The sequence below is a fragment of the Puma concolor genome, chromosome D4 (assembly GCF_028749965.1).
Source record: "Puma concolor isolate L17-30 chromosome D4, mPumCon1.1.hap2, whole genome shotgun sequence".
In the NCBI taxonomy this organism is placed as follows: Eukaryota; Metazoa; Chordata; class Mammalia; order Carnivora; family Felidae; genus Puma; species Puma concolor.
Window position 1 is genome coordinate 29,072,163 of NC_141679.1, and position 20,252 is coordinate 29,092,414.

General features: G+C 39.4%; 1 protein-coding gene across 11 annotated transcripts in view; it reads left to right on the top strand.

The window, feature by feature from the left end:
* AOPEP (aminopeptidase O (putative)) overlaps positions 1-20,252 on the top strand; it is a 344,323-nt gene that overhangs the window by 25,769 nt on the left and 298,302 nt on the right. For 10 of the 11 annotated variants that reach the window (XR_015243507.1, XR_015243503.1, XR_015243504.1 and 7 more), the window contains exon 2: positions 11,563-12,482. Coding sequence is in view for 6 of the 11 variants with exons in the window: in XM_086685159.1 (XP_086541285.1) it covers positions 11,695-12,482 (788 nt within the window). In the remaining 5 variants the exon portion in view is untranslated. Of the gene's footprint in view, positions 1-5,781; positions 5,897-11,562; positions 12,483-20,252 lie in introns of those variants that run through there. The other variant, XM_086685155.1, reaches the window with a different exon arrangement.

The following is a 20,252-nucleotide window of genomic DNA, read 5'->3' on the forward strand; positions in this document are numbered from 1 at the left end:
GAAAACCTGCTCCATGCTATGTCAACTTGTCCGTGATTCATGAGCATTTCTACTGAGGAAGGAAAGAGCCAGATATTTTGGAGAGAGGGTTAGTCTTTTAGAGTATACATTTGTCTTTAAATACAAAGAATTAAAAATTTAAAAGTAAATAAGAGGAAATACCAATTTTAAATAAAGTAGAAATTGGTCCAGGCCCCCTTTATTCAGAAGTTTGGATAATTTAAGCGGAAATGGGCTGCCGTCATGCTAAGCACAAAAACAAGAGCTTCCTAGCAAATTGTTCTTATAAAATAAATAGTATTTTAGGACTAATATATTTGAGGCAAATGTGCTTCCCCAAATTCATTAAACACTTACAAGATATCATTCCATTGTTTTCTGAGCTACCATGATTTCTGATAAGTGTTATTCTGATGAGAGGCCAGATGTCATTTGTGTCATTTTCCTCCTGTATGTAATATCATTTTGTTCTGGCTAGTTTCAAGATTTTTTTCCTTATTTTTGGTTTTTAGCAGTTTGTGTCACACCTAGCTGTGGTTTCCTTTGCATTTATCTTGCTTGAGTTCTCAGATTCTTGAATCTTTAGATTTATATCTCTCACCAAATTTGGAAAATTTTAACTATTCTAAAAATAAATGGTTTCTTTTGTGATACTTTCAGATTTACCAGAAGATTTGCAAAGATACTATAGAGTTCCCATATACATATCACCCAGCTTCCCATAATCTTATATAATCATGGTGTATTTGTTAAATTATAAAAGTAAATTGGCACAATGCCACTAATAACTACAGTTTTCCCACTAGTGTCCTTTTTTATTTTCTTCTTTTCCTATTTTGGGATCCAGTCTAAGATACTACATTACATTTTATCATCATACCCTAAGCCTCCTTCAATCTGTAGCAGTTTTCCAGATTTTACTCACTTTTCATTGTGTTGACAATTTTGAAGAATACTGGACAAATATTTTTTAGAATGTCCTTCAGTGTGGCTTTGTCAGATGTTTTATAATACTTAAACTGAGCTTATGGATTTGGGGAAGAACACTACAGAGGTCAGGTGCCCTTCTCAATGATTGAATCATAGGATGGGATAATGATACCAGAATGACTTATCACTGGTGATACTAACCTCGATAACGTGGTTAAGATTATGTCTGCCACATTTCTCTACTCTAAACTTCGTAGTTCTTCTTTTCCATTCTCTATTCTTTGGAAGTGAGTCACTAAGCGGAGCTCATACTCAAGGGGAAGGAAATTAAGCCTTACCCCTGCCTTTTGGAAGAGGTAGTATCAATTTCTGTTATTTGGAATTATTTAAGGAAGATGTTCCCTTCTTCCCCATTTATCAATCATTTGTTTTTATCAGAATTGAGTTATAGGTGTTTATTGTATTCTTTGGGTTCTAATCCAATACTGTCAGTATTTATTTTCCTGCTCAGATTGTTCTACTTTTGGCTATTGGAAGCTCCTGCAGTTAGTTCCTGTGTCCTTTTGAGATGCCCATTCTCCCCCACCCACTGCCTTTTTTTTTTTTTTTTTTTTTTTTTTAAGCTTTCTTACTTTTGGGATCTATATGATGCTGTAGGCTCATCTTCTGTTTTTCCTGCCCCAGTCCTAGAATCAGCCCTTCCTCCTAGGAGTTCCTTTCATTGGAAAATGTAGTTAGGAACCGTAATCTGGGTGCTGGTTATTGTCACTGCTCATTATTTTTTAATGTATTCTTTGCTGCAGCATTCTTTTTTTTTATTTTTTTTATTTAAAAAAAATTTTTTTTTTCAACATTTATTTATTTTTGGGACAGAGAGAGACAGAGCATGAACGGGGGAGGGGCAGAGAGAGAGGGAGACACACAGAATCAGAAACAGGCTCCAGGCTCTGAGCCATCAGCCCAGAGCCTGACGCGGGGCTCGAACTCACGGACCGCGAGATCGTGACCTGGCTGAAGTCGGATGCTTAACGGACTGCGCCACCCAGGGGCCCCTGCTGCAGCATTCTTATTCACCTGTTCTTCTTGGACTTCAGTTCTATATATGTTAAATCTTTGACCCAAAGTACCTGGGACTCTGTTCACTGGTTCATATTTTTTCTCCCTGGTCTTCAGATTGCTAATAATAATATTTGCTATATAAATATTGCCATATAAATATTTTTGCTATATAAATATTTTCAAGATTACTTATTCTTCTATAATCTCTGTTAAACTTCAGTGGATTTTTTATTTCAGATGTAGTATTTTTCAGTTCTTAGAATTTCCTTTTTTTTTTTTTTTAAGTAATTTCTTTTTCTCTGCTGAGTGTACCTTAGTTCATTCATTATGGTATTTGTGTCCTTAATTATGATACTAATAACTGCTTTAAAGTCCTTGTTGGCTGTTTCTAGCATTCTAATATTTGGGTCCACTCATGTCAGTTTCCATTTGATTGCTTTTTAAGTGTGGGTCATATTTTCCTGTTTCTTTTTGTGTTTAATAATTTTGGATTTTATCTTGGACATTGTGATTGATACTTTAGTAGAAACTGGATTTATGTTCCTCTGAAGAGTATTAATGTTTTGTATTTGTATTAGGAAGCAATTAACTTGGCTGAACTTAAACTTTCAACTTTGCCTTCCCTGAAGTGGGCAGCAGCAGAAATCTTACTTCAGTTCATTTAGCCATACTTGGACTATTTGGTCTGCCTCTAAATGCATGGTTCAGGGGTTCCATAGAAAATTAGGCAGTATATATGCAGAATATGGGCCTCATACCTTTTCTGAAGTTTTCCTTCTTTACTTTCCAGGTACTGAGTCAGTCCTGAACTCTGTTTTCTGATTTTTTAGCCAGTAAGGTTGCAGGTTTCAGTCTGAATTTTAGTAGTATAGTGCCAAGTAGGGCCTGCCCTCAGATGAAAAGCAATAACTCAGGAAACTCAGTGCCATTCCCTTCTCCCATGTGTTAACTCCCTACAGTTTCTGTCAGCTTTCTGTTCATTCTCATGTACCTTCAGATTTTTGTTGTTATCTAGAGTTTACGAGTGCTATCAATAAGAGGATTGGTTTGATACAAGCTACTCTGCTATTACCAGAAGTGGTACTCTCTTTCATTTAAGAGGAAGAACAATATTAATTAAACAATCAAACAAAAAATGTAAAATGAAAACTATAGTGCTATAAAGAAGTATACAGTGCTATGAGATCTAATAATAGGGAAATTGACTTAATCAGTGAGGTCTGGAAAGTTTTCCTTGAGGACATGGTTGGGAGAGAGAAAAAGTTAATAAAGAGAATAGAAGAGGATTCCACATAGTTGTTCAATGAATGAGCAATATACTCCAGCGTTCTTTGCATCTTGGCTTCTTTCTTTGCATGTATTCTTATCCCCTCAGTCTTTAATCATCTCTCTAGGCTTCTGTGATGATGAAAGGGAATCTGTCGCTATGGTGCCTAGAAAGTTATACAGCAAACCATGGCCTGCATGAAAACTTCTTAAGCCAGGGGACTTGTGGCTGTGGACCATTTAATTGGTAAAGTGGATTTCGTGGGTTTCTGGTCAGTATGATGAACTGAATTATGAGGAATCCCGCCCCCCCCCCTTCAAGTATTTAGAAATGCTGGGGGCATCTGAGTGGCTCAGTTGGTTAAGCGTCCGACTCTTTATCTGAGCTCAGGTTGTGATCTCAGGGTTGTGAGTTCAAGCCCCGTGTTGGGCTTCATGCTGGGTGTGGAGCCTACTTAAAAAACAACAATAACAAACAAAAAACTTACCAAGTATTTAGAAATGCTGCACAAAGTATAACAACACACACACACACGCACATGCAGATTCACAACCAAGAAAGAGTTATCCTAGTTAACCCAAATGGAGAGGGAAAGTGTAGGCTTAATCGCAAGGGGGTTGGATCCTGATACATACCAAGGAAGAGGTGCTTGGCCATAGACCTAGTACCTGTGGAGAACTGAAACTGAGATACCTGTATAAAGCCAGAAGCCATGAAGGGGCAAATGGAGAAAGAAAATTCCATTACACTGTCTCAATAGAGAGGCAAGGAAAATTTCTGTCTACTTGGCGTTATGCATGGAAAGAATTCCTCAGACTAAAGGAGCACACTGAATCTTGAGCAAGCCATATAAAAATAAATTCACATTTAAATACATCAAATGAGACAATAGAACATCAAAGATAATGAAAAAGTATAAAAGCTACTAGGGAGAAAAAAACAGATACATATCAAGAAATGCAGATTAATATCAAATGCCTTATCAGCACAAAGAAATGTCAGAATATAGTATAGTAATATGTTCAAAGTACTAAGTGAAAATAACTATCAGCATAAAATCTATACTTAGTTAAGTGATCATTCAATAGTGAGGATATAATAATGACATTTTCAAACATATGGATGTTGAAAGTTTACTACTCATGGACTCCTGAAAGAATTACTAAAGACATACTTAAGTAACAAGGAAATTGTGGCAGCGTGTATTTTCCCAAAATGGCCATAACAGTGTCTACCTTCTCACAGGCCACTCTGCAGTATGACCTAGCCACTCTCCCATCAAGACATGAAGTTGAGTTCCCTCTCCTTGAATCTGGACTAGCTTAGCTATACAACTCTTTTTGAAACCAATAGGATATGGTAGTGATACCACAGTGACTTTTGAGGCTAGGTCAGAAAAGGTCATTCAGCTTTCAACTGGTCCTTTGGGACACGTGCTCTGAGGCCCACCAGTTGCCATATAAGTTGTCCAGCTCTTCTGAAACCTCTATGTTAGATGGGCTGTGTATGACTGCTCCTGGTCATCAGAGCCCCCAGATGAGCCATTCTCTTACCACTGAGTGCCGTAGTCATTTTCAGAAGATACAGAAAATGGCCCAGCTGAGTGTTACCCAAATTCCTGACCCACAGAACAGAATCAAATGGTTGCTTTTTGAAGCCACAAAGTCTTGAGTTAATTTTTCAGGTAGCAATAGCAACTGGGACAAAATTGAACCCTGACAGGATGAATGGAATGCATAAATCAGTCATGAGTAAGGAATCTGGTAAACAAATACAAGTAAGTATTAACTTTTTTTTTTTTTTCTAAGTTGGATGAGGGTTGTTAAAGATGTGATATTGGGCTGCCTGGGTGGTTCATTCAGTTAAGCGTCTGACTCTTGACTTCAGTTCAGGTCATGATCTCATAGTTCATGAGTTTGAGCCCAATGTTGGGCTCTGCACTGGTAGTACTGAGGCTGCTTGGTATTTTCCCTTGCCTCCCAGTCTCTCTCTGCCCCTTCCCCTCTTGCGTGTATGCCCTCTCAAAATAAATAAACTTAAAAAAACCCACAATGTGATATTAAGACATTAGCAACAATAATGTGGGAGCTGATAGAGAGTGGGGAAGAGGAGAGACTGAGGGTAAAACTTTCTAGGGTCTTATTATTTAGAAGACTACTAGAGATTGACTTTAAGTAGGCATGTTAAAGAAATAGATTGTATAACTTATGAAACAGTAGAGGGAAAAAATATTTCAGAAAAAATGCAGAAAAAGCAGAAAGTAAAAGCTAAGTAGCAAAGAAATCATGGTAGATAGAAGACACAAAATAGGGGCACCTGGGTGGCTCAGTCAGTTAAGCCTCTGGCTTTGGCTCAGGTCATGATCTTACAGTTCGTGAGTTCGAGTCCTGTGTCATGCTCTGTGCTGATCGCTCAGAGCCTGGAGCCTGCTTGGGATTTTGTGTCTTCCTCTGTCTCTGCCCCTCCCATGCTCACGATCTGTTTCTCTCTCTCTCTCAAAAATAAATAAACATTTAAAAAAGAAAGAAAGAAAGAAAGAAAGAAAGAAAGAAAGAAAGAAAGAAAGAAAGGAAGGAAGAAAACACAAAATAAATTGGTTGAGATGAGATCAGTGCTGTTATAGCAGTAATCATGATAAATGTAAGTAAATTAACCTCAGTTATTAAAATGATAATTGTATGTTTTAAATGCAGCCAACTGTTGCTTTGAAAGGATACTCAAGGCAAAACAACCCAGAGCAGTTAACAATAAAAATAAAGAGATAGAAAAGATGTATCAGTTAAAAACAAACCAAAAGAAAGTTGGTGTGGCAATACTAATCTGAGGCCAAATGGAATTTCTAGGTGTTTCACCCAGGGAACACTTGCACCAGGAGACCTATATAGGGATGTTCATTGTAGCATGGTATATAATAATGACAAATTTAAAAGGATTTAAGTATCAGTAGGGAAATGTGTAGATAAATTGTAGAATATTCATGTAGGGACACTAAGCAGCATTTACAAGACATGAGCCAGATTTATGTGCATCTACATGGCTGTATTTCAAAACCACTGAGTGAAAGAAATAAGTTACAGAGTAATATGTCAGTGTGACATTTGTAAATACAAAATAATACATTTGTGCTTCTAAGATTCCTTCTAATTCTGAAATTATTTTATCAAATTTCACAGCAATAAGCTATGTTCCTATGATTATATGCATTTGAGTGTCTGAGGAACTGTGCCCAGAAACAGTATACTTCAGCAAGTAAACTGGCTGTCATTAAGAGCAATCACTGTATTCTACAGAAGGAACACACTTGGAATAGCAGAAAGCTATCTTCCTCTGAACAAGTAGTCTGTAGAATGAAATATTTTGTAACCACTCATAGTGTGCTCAGTGGTATACGGTAAATTTCTCCTTTTCCCTTGACTTGCTTACAAGGAAAGAGATGTGGCATAAAGAGGGACAGGTATGAGAAGAAAAAGTGAGAACCATTTGGAGAAAGATGTTTTTTGATGTTTGTTAAGCCATAGCTTTCTTTTTTTTTTTTTTAATTTTTTTTTCAACGTTTATTTATTTTTGGGACAGAGAGAGACAGAGCATGAACGGGGGAGGGGCAGAGAGAGAGAGGGAGACACAGAATCGGAAACAGGCTCCAGGCTCTGAGCCATCAGCCCAGAGCCCGACGCGGGGCTCGAACTCACGGACCGCGAGATCGTGACCTGGTTGAAGTCGGACGCTTAACCGACTGCGCCACCCAGGCGCCCCTAAGCCATAGCTTTCTACTAGAACCTATGCAAGCCAGAATCCCTGCTCTGTAGATAGCTAGACATAGAAGTCATAAATGACCTCAGATGTCAATTCCACAGATATTTGCTGAGAACCTACTGTGTACGTTCTACTCAACGTGGCCATGCATACAAAGATGAATCAGGAATCTCTAGTTGTTTTTAGACCATGGAAGGGTAGAGGTAACTGCAGAATGAGGCAGGATAAGGGAAGGGTCATGAGGATCACACATGTGGCTTTGTAGCTTGAAAGGAGAGTGAAATTATTTTCTTTAGAGGTATCTGGAATGGCTCTACAGAGGCTATTTTACACATTTGTAGGTGTGTGCACTTCTGTTTGGTGAGTGAAAGTGGCAGGGCAGTTTCTTCAGTGTGCCATAACTGTTTAGTATTTGATCCTCTCTTTTGCCCCCTCCTCCCACCTTGCTCAAGAAAAATATTGCTGTATGTTAATCCTTTTGAAGCCTTTAATGGTGTTGCTAAGACAATCATTTAAGCGTTTAAAATACATACCACGCAGTACACTTATTTTAGAGGCAGCAGTGGTTAGCCACTGGAAACTAACCATTGGGTTTGATAAAGGGGGGAATTTTATATGTTATGGCTTATGACAGAGAATGGAAAAATGCTTCAGTGAGACAAACTGGCATTTTAAATTGGAGCACAATAATAGCAAAAAGTGCTGAAGTCAACAGACTGCTTAGAAATATGGTTACTATTTGCTGAGAGAAGCCTTACAAGGTGGCCACGTACTCGCATTTGCAACCACAGTTAGTTCAGTTCTTCCCTAAACGTGGGGCTGTGACCCTGATTGACATCAGTGAGAGTTGTGAACTTGTCGAGAAAGGAGATTCAGGTCCTCTAAGAATCCAAGGCAAGGAGGAAATAGGTGTAATAAGCAGCGAGTTTAACGGACTTACATACATATTGTACACAGCTTAGGTCGGAAACCATGCAGAGGTGACCGTGATCTTCTGAATCTTCTGGGGCTGGCCTAAAAATTCTCCTTTCCCCACAAAGCTATTACGGTATGAAATGAGTCTAGTCCATATGACTTGAAGGATAGGAAAGGGAGCATGGGAATACAGAAGACAGTCTTAGGAGGTGACATTTGATTTATGACTTGGACAACATAAAGAAAATGGCCACAAGAGCTGGAGGATGAGAATTGCAAGGGAAAGAATTGGCAAGGAGAAAAGCATCAGAAATGAGTGACCTTGGCACATTGCTTTACCTCTCTGGGCCTCATTGTCATGATTTGTAGAACTAGACAGTTACACTAAGCCCTAAGGAATCTGTCAGTTCCAGAATGCAAAGAAATAAAAACTTAGTTAACATAGGCAGCAGGGTCGAATGTTTTTGTTTGTTTTTATTTTTTTCCAGTTTAATTGATGTAATTGACATACAACATTGTATTAGGTTAAGGTGTATAACATAGTGTTTTGATATGGATATATTGCAATGTTTGTTTTTGAAGATGGCAGCCCCTGGGAGTGTTTGAAACATTGGGAATAGGATAGAAACACTGAGAGGAAGAAGATGTTGGCAAGAGAAAAACATTTTTTGTCAAGTGTAAGAAGATTCCAAATTAGTAGGAGGAGATAGAGTTTGAGGGAAAGCTTCTTATTTCTGATATTTCCTGTCTTGTGAAGGGTGCTTAATTACTGAAAAATTCTTGATCACTTTACTCCTTCCCTCTTAAAGGAGGTGGAGCGGGAAGAAGAAATCGAGCATGTTCTGTTTCCTCCCTTTTGCTTTTGGGCCAGCAGTCCTGACCTTGGAGGGCTATTCTCCTTACTTCTCCAGGCCCTAATTCTTACCTGGAGAGGGTACCTTTTGTGGGAGCTTTGACCTGATCCAGTGTTTCCTGTGACCCTGGGGGTAAATCTGTTGAATTTTGGGATTGAGTTTTCAGGTACCTTTGGCTCCCACATTAAACCATATTCTCCAGTTTAACCTCCACCTGTAATAATAGTGATATTTTGGTATCCCTCTGCCATAGCCTCATCTTATATTTCAGTGTGTTCAGAATTTCAGTGGGCAAGAAGAGTGCTATTCATTTGGCCCTTTCATACCCCAGAAGCTAGGATTCAAGGGGAAAGGAATTAGCTTTGGGGAGAAGGGATACTGTTGTTTTCTTTGAGTCAAAAAGGAGAAGGCAATAGTTGTGAAGAACTACAGATACTTGAGCCATGAGGGAGTTTCAGAGATTTGAAATAATCTCAGTAAAGTGGGAGGCCAAATAATTAGCTGAGAATGAGTCAGCAGGCATGGAACTGGAGAGTTAAAAGAAGAAACGATTTAGAACTGCAGCTATGGGGAGTGTACTCAAGAATCCAAGGAAGAGGGGCGCCTGGGTGGCGCAGTCGGTTAAGCGTCCGACTTCAGCCAGGTCACGATCTCGCGGTCCGCGAGTTCGAGCCCCGCGTCGGGCTCTGGGCTGGTGGCTCGGAGCCTGGAGCCTGTTTCCGATTCTGTGTCTCCCTCTCTCTCTGACCCTCCCCCGTTCATGCTCTGTCTCTCTCTGTCCCAAAAATAAATAAACATTGAAAAAAAAAAATTAAAAAAAAAAAAAGAATCCAAGGAAGAGAAGCAAATGATTCCAGTTAGGGTGACAAGGTGATGTTAACAGGCTTGGATGGATGGGATTCTCAGGCTGCCTTATTATCGGCCACCAGGGACAAAAGTGGTGACAACTGCTCTATAGAATACATTTTATTCTTAAATTATATTAATTTTTACAAGTAAATGAAAGGATCTATTAGGGTTAGACTATGAATTATTCTTTACATGACAAGTTCAATTGCTTTCATGCAGAAAAGAAAACACTGTCTTCCTCCTTTGGCCTATTGATTCTTCTAGAGCCCAGGCGAGTGCCAACTTCTTTATAAAGTAATCTCAAAATATTCTTTGCATCCCTGATTTCTCTCTGTTCCTATTACTTTTAAAGTCAAACTGTATATTGCCACATACAGTTTGGTGAAGAGTGGGAGAATAGAGAGTAAGGAAGGATTTCAGGAGGTGATTGCACTTGAACTGGGTGTGGAGACAGAATGGAATTTGGCAGGTGGCTATGGGAACACTCCAGGTATGGCCACTGCCTAGTCGAAAGAGCAGGTCATATTTAGGGACAGGCTGTTGAGCAGGCCCTTTGGCTAGAGGACACGGATGCAAAGGGAGTATGGTCTCCATGCCGGGAAAATAGCTTGAAACCAGATTGGACAAGGATGCAGGAAGCCAGGTTTTCCACCCCCCTCCCTGCTTAGGGTAGGTAGGATTTTCCTGAGGAAGTAGCCTGTGGAGAGGTAGAAAATGAAAATTCAATAGGTTTGGTTTCTGGAATGAGATTCTAAAAGGAAGGAAATAAGAGTCTAGTAGACAGGCAGATAAAATCTGAGGGGAAGTGAGGAGGAGTTAAACAGAATAAAAAGGGAGGGTTCAGTTTTACTTGAAAAGTCAAGCAAGCAATGTTGTTTTGTAGTTGATACAAGAATACCTCCTGATATGTAGAAATACAAAGATTATTTTAAATATATCTACCCTGTCAGAGTTGTTATTTCTTTCCCCCGTTTTCATTTTTGGTAAAAGAATAAAAAATAAAGAACAGCATACGCTGAAAGAAATTAGGTACACAACAGGGACTGAAATAATTTCAAATAATTTTTCTTGTAGCCGGATTGCTATTATAAAATAAGAATACATTTTGATTCAGAACTTTTATGAAGAACTTGGGCATTTTATTACAACATCTGTTTCTACATTTTAATTTCTCTTTTTCCTTTTATAGGTATTTGCATACTATTTTTTTTTCAAATGAGAAGACCTTTTTGTTTGCCACAAGAAGGCTATTATCCAGAATGTTAATGGGTTTTCAGCTATTAAGATGTAATGATATACCTTGAGTATTTAACTATAAATTTGAAAAATCTCCATGAACAATCTCAAAGGAATACTTAGAATGCACTCCTGGTAAATTGGCTCATTTTCCTGTAATTTACTGGAAGTGCTGATATGAGAGCAGGCCTAATGTGAAAAGTACATTAATCCCTGGAGTTACATTTTATGTATTAAATTATTACTCTCAAAGAATAAAACGTATGAGGCCATTTAGCCTTCGTTCACATTTGTTACTTAGAATCACAGGAGAGAAACAATCACTTATCTTTGATGCACAAAATTAGAAATGATGCATTTAATATCTTTTAAAACAAGAGGCGCAGTGATGCTCAGTTATGCTTTTGCATAACAATTGCTCTTTCCCAGAACAAGGACTGTTCTAGTTAAGAGCAAGAATCTTCAGGCTTTGTGGAGGCCCCTTTCATTCCACTGGTAATTGAAATATTTTTAGAAGCCCATAATGCAGCCTTCTTTGATGTCAGTCAGAAAGATTAGTCTGCCTTCTAGCCATGAGCTTCTACCACATTGGGGGATTATTTAAGGAGGGAGTCAGTTTGCTGAAGTGAAGCAGTGGTTGTAGGAACACTTAGGGTCTTGTTTGGAATTTTGTCTAATGGTGTTTTTCTTCTTTGCCAGGGGACTGAAAGAGCCATAATTGTGACATCAGGTGTTTTTTTGGTAAGCGGCCATTTATGATTCTGGAAGATTAAGGCAGCTAGGAAGCCCCTTCTGAGATTTTAACAAAGCTCTCGAACAACAACCAACGCCATGGACACAAAGCTGGACCCTTCCCGGGATGACCTACCTCTCATGGCCAACACCAGCCACATACTTGTGAAGCACTATGTACTGGATTTAGATGTGGACTTTGAAAGTCAAATCATCGAGGGCACCATAGTGCTTTTCTTTGAGTCTGGAAAGAAACAGAGTGGGTCCACCAAGGAACCCTGCCGAACAGAGTCAAACGAAGCCTGCAGATTTAGGATGCCTGAACCCTGCCATAGTCCTGTGACAGATACGAGGACCTTCTCCTCTAAAACAAGATCTAATGATTTTACAATCTGTGGTAAAGGTGAAAAAGATACTTCTGGTAAAGATGGTAACCATGACAACCGGGAACAGGCTTCTGGGATTTCTAGCTCAAAGTACTGCTGTGACACAGGGAATCATGGGAGTGAGGATTTTTTGCTAGTATTGGACTGCTGTGATTTATCTGTGTTAAAGGTTGAGGAGGTGGATGTTGCTGCTGTGCCAGGTATTGAAAAATTGACAAGGTCTCCCAAGCTCACAGTTGTTTCTGAGGAGCTCAGGAATCAGATTGTGTGTGAACTTGTGACTCTGCCTGCAGATCGTTGGAGGGAGCAGTTAGACTATTATGCTCGTTGCAGCCAGGCTCCTGGCTGTGGGGAACTCCTGTTTGACACTGACACTTGGAGCTTGCAGATCAGGAAGACAGGGGCTCAGACAGCTACTGACTTTCCTCACGCCATAAGGATACGGTACAGCACCAAACCCCAGGGGCGATCAGTTACCTGGACCTCAGACCAGAGTGGCAGGTAGGTTATCTGGGCGCCCCACAGCCCCCTGCCCGTTCATCTCACACACTGGGAGAGAAGCCTTTGCAGGGACACTCTCAGACAGGGGACAGTCTCTGCAAAGATGCTCCTCTTTATTCTGTGGCATTACCCATCTAGCCTCAAATCCCTAGACCCACGTGAAGCAGGTAAATTCCCAGGCATGCTCAACTCTTAATGGGATTATTTCCCTTAAGTCAGGATGAAAAGATTACTTTATTAAGCCCCTGTATTTCTGAGTTAGGAGATTGAAAGGCAAGCCTAATGATTAAATCCCGAGCCTAGCTCTCTGTTGGGATCTCTGCTGGCGACTTGAGTGCTGTAGATGGAAGCGGTATGTGGCTCTGAGCAAATACTTTCTCAAAGTTCCTTCAGATTCCCCCTGAGGGAACAAACTGCCGCCAAGTTTTGTTGGTGTGAGGCCTGCTAAAGTGGTTCCAAATAACGCCAGCTCTGCTTGGGGACTTTTCTTACTGTACCTGTGTCTTGGCAGCTGTGCCTCCCAGACTGTCGGTTGTCAGGTAGCGTGAACCCCCACAACACTGGAATGGTGTGTTTCTGTGGGGTGTGGCGGTCCTGCTGAGACTGCACACTTGCTCCTTTGGCGCTGATTCTTCCTATTTGACACCAGGAGCCTCTGGGTTTTTCGTGTGGAGAGAAGGAATTGATGAAGCATCAATTTCCAAGGGCACGTTAGGTTAGGCAGCCATTTGTTCTGTTCTTCTTGCCCTTCCTCCCACAATTATTCGAGGTTTTTAGAATTTGAGAATTTTTAAATCAAACTTTTTTGATTCCTCATTATTTTACCTATTTCTTTGTGCTAATGTACTGCAAATCGATAGGAATGCTGATCTCCATGATCTTGTTTTGAGCGCCTTCTTTTATGGCATCAGACTCCCTTGACAGAAGTGGTCGTCTCTGGAAATTGCTTAGATCTCTTCCCTAACCCCCTTCCCCCTCAAACCTTTTAGATTTGCTTTATTTAAAGCATCACTTTAATTTTGGGCTCTAATTATCCTATTCCTTGCCTCCAATCTTACCTCTCTGCTCTGGTCTCCCACTCACAATGAGTTCAGTTCTTGTCTTTTTCTGTTGGAGTCTGAGACAGTCTTTGGGAAATTGCAGGGTTGGTACAAACTTACACCAGTACAAAAGCATACTGATTTATGTATAGAATAACTTATTGGATATTCTTGGGAAACCAGGAGAGAAAGAAACAAGTGTTCTTTCTTTTTTTTTTTTTTTTCTTTTTTAAGTTTATTTATTTATTTTGAGACAGAGGGAGAGTGCCAGCAGGGGAGGGGCAGGGAGAGAGGGAGAGAAAGAATCCCAAGCAGGCTCCATGCTGTCAGTACAGAGCCTGACGCGGGGCTCAATCTCACAAACCGGGAGGTCGTGACCTGAGGAGAAATCAAAAGCTTGGACACTTAACTGACTGAGCTAGCCAGGCTCAAAGAAACAGGTGTTCTAATTGTATCTTTAAAATTTTTTGAAATTATTAAGGATAGGGTTTTCAGTGAGCTTTAACAACATATGGTCTCTGAATACTTGATTAGGAAATCGGTTTTTAATACTCCTAGATATTTCATTTTTGAAATAAAATAATGGGGAAGAAGAATCTATTAATAGTAATTGGAAGAAATATTCATTAATGGCTTCACACATGGCTTCCTTCTCAGTGCTCACTACACAGAAAGAGATTAGATTTTTGAATTACGTTCCATGTCAGGTGTGAATTATGTATGGATAAATGCTGCTTTCTGTAAAGGAACTGAAGGGGTGCTTGGGCACATCTTGTTCCTGCAAAGGTTGTCTTGGCAAATTTACTTGTAATGTTTCCTCTTCTGATAATTCAATAAAATGCATGATCATAGCAGGAGTTTAAACTGTATCCTTGGAAATTTGTGATTATCTGTTAGTAAATAAATGGCATTTATGCAGCCTTACGAGGATAATAAATTTTGTTTTAAAAAAGAAATCCTCAAAAGATGTTTCCTCTCCCTTTTGTCTTTTTTTTGGGTAATTTATGGCCACTAAATCTTTTTAAACTCTCCCACATGCTTAAGAATAAATCTAGGTGTATATTGGTAACTGTTTGGATAGTTTAAGGACTTTAAAATGCCTAAGGATCCCAGGTTGCTAGACAGAAAAAATTCCTCAGTGATAAGAAGTTAATCATCATCAGGGTTACTAGGCTTTATGAATATGATTGTATGAAAATAGAAAATTTTACTATTGTATGAAAAATATAATTGGGTAGAGCTTATTTTCTCCAAGGCATAGAGTCTGCTTTTATTAAAACTAACATTTTATCCTTGAGTGGCAGAATACTATCTGCATACCTACCATAAATTCTTAGTCCTGGATAAGAAATGTTTTATTCTCATTTTGCAATTAGGAAAATTGGATAAAGTTACTGAAAGCTCCTAGAAAAATCCATGTTTCAATTATAAGAGGGAACTATGTTTCTTACTTTTGATCTTTACCATGTCCATTTTTATGTGCAAAGATTTCAATATGTTTAAAAAATAATTACATTAGTTTTCAATAAATTTCTATTTTTAATCAGATAGTAGAAACTTAAGAAAATCTCTAAATTGTTAATACCTTCCCTTTTGAGTTCCATCAGTACCTTCTCCCCTTGTCACCCTCCCCCTGCCCCATGTTGAAAATAAAACTTAAATTATTTAATTTGATAATATATAAATAATTATCATTTAGGAGATCAGAGGATCCCAGGCTGGAATGCACATTGTGACCAAACAATCTAACTGTATTAAAAATGTATGAAACAACCTCGCTGGCGGGAGTTGGGGGAGAAGGTGCTGACCTGTCACTTTGGAAATGAGGGGAGTCTGTAAAACTAAAGGCAAAAGGCAGTGCACCTCAGTACTGTGCTGTAATTGATTAAGGTATTTCCCATGGGGATACAGGTTAACAAGTCCAGGACCACTATACATGTCTACTGGAATTGAGCAATTCAGTCAATTATGTAAACCTGGGAACCAGGTTTCCTACTTTTGAAGTGGGAGGTTACAGAGAGCCAGGGGAGGACCCTAGAATGATCTATGTGCTGATAGATTAGAATTGGAGGCATCACTGTAAACTTATGTTTGGCATAAGAGGGATACAGATGGTTGTATGTAGAAATACTGTAATTATAAGTAAGTGTTTTCCAAGGGTTAGCATGAAAGCATAAATTTCCTTGCTTGTCAGCCAAGAGGGTCTAAAAGCACAGTGCCTGGATCTTGGTTTTTACCATTCTCCAGTAAGGAAACCAGGGCTTCTTGGAGGAATGGCCAGGACTGGAGGAAATAGACAAGATGAGCCCTGGACACCTTGTAGTGCCAGAAAATAAGGAAGTGCTCAAACAGCAGCAGTAGTAGCCTGCAATTGCAAGTATATGCCCAAGGTCCAAGGAGCCATCTGAAAGAACTCCTAATGAACAAAGCTGGGCAACAATGTAAAATAGTTTTGGATGATGACCTAAAGTATAAAATAAATATTCATGAGTTCACATTGATATAAATATTTGAATAAACAAATGGAGGCGAACAGACAAATCTAAGGTATAGAAGTTGTCCAAATTATGTAGATACTCTATCCTCAAGGAGATGGAACATAACTCCTGGCTCCTTACCAAGTATGGACTGAGAAAAATGAGTAACTTTACATTAGAAAAACCTGACAACCATGACCTGTCAGTGAGGAGGTCAAAATTAACATCAGTAGTGATGAGTCATGTTGATAGTGTGTACCCTTGGTATGATGTGATGAAATGACATCTTTGTGATTGTCCTCCCTCCAAACCCATCATCCCAATGGAACCAAGAAAAAAACATCAGATAAATCCCAGTTGAGGGACATTCAAAAAATACCCAACCTGTACTCCTCAAAACTCTCAGGGCTAACATAAACAAAGAAAAGAAAGTCTTAAACTGTCACAGTCCAGAGAAGCCTAAGGAGACATGAAGGAGATAAAAATAGTATATCCTGGAACAGAAAAAGGATATTAGGGAGAACCAAGGAAATCTGAATAAAATACAGACTTTAGTTAATAATGTGTCAATATTGGTTTATCAGTTGTGACAAATATACTAACGGAAAATGTTAATAAAAGTGAGTACGGGGTAAATGGGAAATCTATGTATTATCTTTGCACTTGTAAAAATAAATCTAAGCCTGATCTAAAATAATGTTTATTAAAAAAATAAACTACAAATTTGGAAAGCAGTCACCATCTTTATACCTTAAAATCTCCTTTTTGTAAGGGAGATTTTTATCAAGTGACCGTGTTTTCTGGGGAACTGAAAATGTATTTGAAGCTATAATAGAGTATTTCTTCCAATAATTTTCAGTAATTTCTTCTTCCCCATTATTCTAGTTCTAAAGTGAGATATCTGGGGGTGCCTATGTGGCTCGGTCGATTAAGTATCCGACTTCCGCTCAGGTCATGATCTCACCACTCGTGAGTTGGAGCCCTGCGTCAGGTTCTCTGCTGACATCTCAGAGCCTGGAGCCTGCTTCAGATTCTGTGTCTCTTTCTCTCTCCCCTTCCCCCGCTCACGCATTGTCTCTCTCTTTCTCTCTCTCTCTCTCTCTCTCTGTCTCTCTCTCTCAAAAGTTAATAAACATTTAAAAACATTTAAAAAAAATAAAGTGAGATATCTGGTAGTGTGAAAGCTACAGTTTCCTACCTAGGTTTAGCCATTGTGGGATTATGGAAGATCTTGAACCGAAATGCTCTTTCTTGCCTCAGTCATTACAGGTGACATTTAAAAAGGGCTGCCAAAACAAACACGTATGTAACAATTCGATACAACATGCTTCTTGAAAACCCTGTTTACGTTGTGTAGTGTCAGTGTGTGCCCTCTAAAACTATTTTGAAGAACTATTTCAGAACAGGGACTGAGTCAAGAATGTGTTAAGGAGTTATTGTTAAGCTGGGAAGGAAGGGGACTTAATATCTTTGGTTCTAGATCCCTAGTGTACCTAAGAAAAAAACTTTTAGAAATGAAAATCTTTAAGGGTGGTGCCTGGCTGGCTCAGTTGGTTAAGTGTCAGACTCTTGATTTCAGGTCAGGTCATGGTCCCATGGCCATGAGATCAAGCCTGAGTCCGCTTAAGATTCATTCTCTCTCTCTCTCTCTGCCCCTCCCCTCTGGACCTCTGCCCCTCCTCTGCAGGAGCGAGTGCATGCTCTCTCTCTCTCTCAAAAAAAAAAAAATAAATAAATAAAGAAGAGGTGCCTGGGTGGCTCTGTCGGTTAAGCATCTGACTCTGGATTTCAGTTCAGGTCATGATCTCACAATTTCTTGAGTCTGAGTTCTACATGGGCTCAGTGCTGACAGTGTGGAGCCTGCTTGAGATTCTCCCTCTTTCTCTGCCCCTTCCCCACTGCACTCTCTCTGTCTCTCTCAAAATAAATAAATAAATTTAAGGGAAAAAAAAGAAATGGAAATCTTTAATTCAAAGTTTATGTACGTTTCCATTTACTTTTCTTTTCCACTGAATAAAATGTTATTTAAAACCAAAGCATTCTCTCTGGTAACCCATTCTCTTTTCCCTTAGGATCATTATAATAGTCGTGGAACCAGCCAAGTGGTGTAGATACTCTGGGTTTAAGCTGATGACATCACTGAACAGGAGTTGGAGTTGAAATTCAGTTAAATATAGGAAATTTATTTTTAAAGCCCCACTTACTTGGATCATCGTTAAAGATAAGGAAACTGATTAGGAAAATACACTATAATTTAAAGTAATATTAAAAGTTTTTAATTCCTTACATCACTATGATGTTGTTTTAGACAAGACCAGAATGAAGTTGGCAAGATACTAAAGAGAATAATTTTTTTCAATTATGTTTATTATTTAGCTATTGGACCAAGGAAAATGTAGACTTCAGGAGTATTTTTAGTTTGATAGCAAAACCAGATGTTAAAACATGTTCCCCCTCCCCCACTGAAGGAGTTTCATTGTTTAATATCTCACTATAAAGGAAAGATTTAAGAGAATTGAGCAGATCTTTTGGAAGAGATTTCAGGTCTGAAAGGAACATTTCTACAGCTAATCCTTTTTTTTTCTTGCTTGCTTCAAGAAACCAATACAAAATTCATGAGGACTGAGGTAGGGATGCACAATAATGCTGTGATACCATTGTAAGAGGAGGAAGTGATAGTCCCAAACTTAAAAGTTTGCAAGCGTTCTACTCTAGCCTCTTTCTCCCCTTGCTGACATTCTAGATATATCTCTGTTTCCTAGAATCCCAGGAGAAAAGGCAAGGATGGACTGTCTTAATTTACAAAAGTAACCCAAGTGACTAACCAACCAAACAGAAAAACCCTGAATAACCAAACATCAGTAGAAAATAACAAATCACAATGACCTATACCAAAGAGCATAGTATGTTGGAAAGAAGCTGGAAAGTGAGAGCCAGGAGACCTGAGGACTTGTCCCTTGTCCGAGCCGTGCTGCCCATTAGCTGTTTGACTTCAGATAAGGCATTTTACTTCCCCGAGCTTAATTTTCTCATGTGCTAAAAAGAGATTTCATTGTAGGATCTCCAGATGAGACTTCCAGATGAGAAATACTGTCTTTGCCTTTATAAACAACTTGCCTATTCTGTACCCAAAACACTTGTGCTGAAAAGTGGTGAGTTTCCGACTCAAAGCCACTTCCATTCAGTCCAGTTCCTTTTGTACACAAAATCTGAGTCAAAGTAGCATTCTCCTTGCACCTGCCACATGTCCAGTATGATTGATGGATCCTGGTTTCAGTAATTATGCCATGAAGGAGAATATAATGAGGAAGGTGTGTGTGGAGAGTTGAGGGGAGAGAGTGAGTCATAGTTGACATTTCCTATTTTAGTAGTTTGGTTCTTGGTTTTTGTGGCACAAGAAAGCAAGAGGGTTGCTTGCCTATAACTTGGGTTTAAGGAGAACATGGAGTCTTACAAAAGATCAGGTGCTGGAAAGGGAAGAGATGGTAATGAACTGGAAGAGGCCTGATGACTTTGTTACCCTGGCAAGTTTATGAAAGAATCCGACCCACCAGCACTGTTAACATCTGCGGCCCCTTAGCCTCCAGTGACCAGATCAGTATCTCATTATGGGAAAACACCCCAACAAGCTACACTCATGGCAGCTTCAAGCTCATCACCTCCTGCCCGCTTCTCCTGAAGCAGCCCTCTCCCCAGTCACTGAACCAAGTCTCTGAAAACAGGTGATTTTATGGAAAGCGGTGGAATTTGAAATGTTATTTAAACTAAGAATAACCCCCTTTTCACACTGACTGCAAAAAGACAAATCATATAATCATCACCTGAAGAAAAAGAAAATATGTGGTTTGAATCAATCCCCTTCAAGTGTTCCTTCTATCTAGAGGTTTATCTTCTATCTATAAGGTGGCTCCTTAAGACAATGAGCAAGCATGGGAGTGTTTGCCGACCTCTTACCTTGGAAGGCATAGGTCATAGTCCATTGGGCTACTATAACAAGATGCCACAAATTTATTTCCTACTGTTCTGGAGGCTGGGAGTCCAAGATCAGGGTGCCAGTGTGGTCAGGTTCTGATGAAGGCACTCTCCTGGGTTGCAGACTGCTGATTTCTAGCATGGGGGAAGGGGCTTAGGGGCTAATGGTATCAGTCACGTTCATGCAATCCTTGTCCTCATGTGACCTAAGCACCTCCCAAAGGCCCCACCTTATAATCCCATCAGTCACATTGGGCATTAGGATTTCAACATAGGAATTT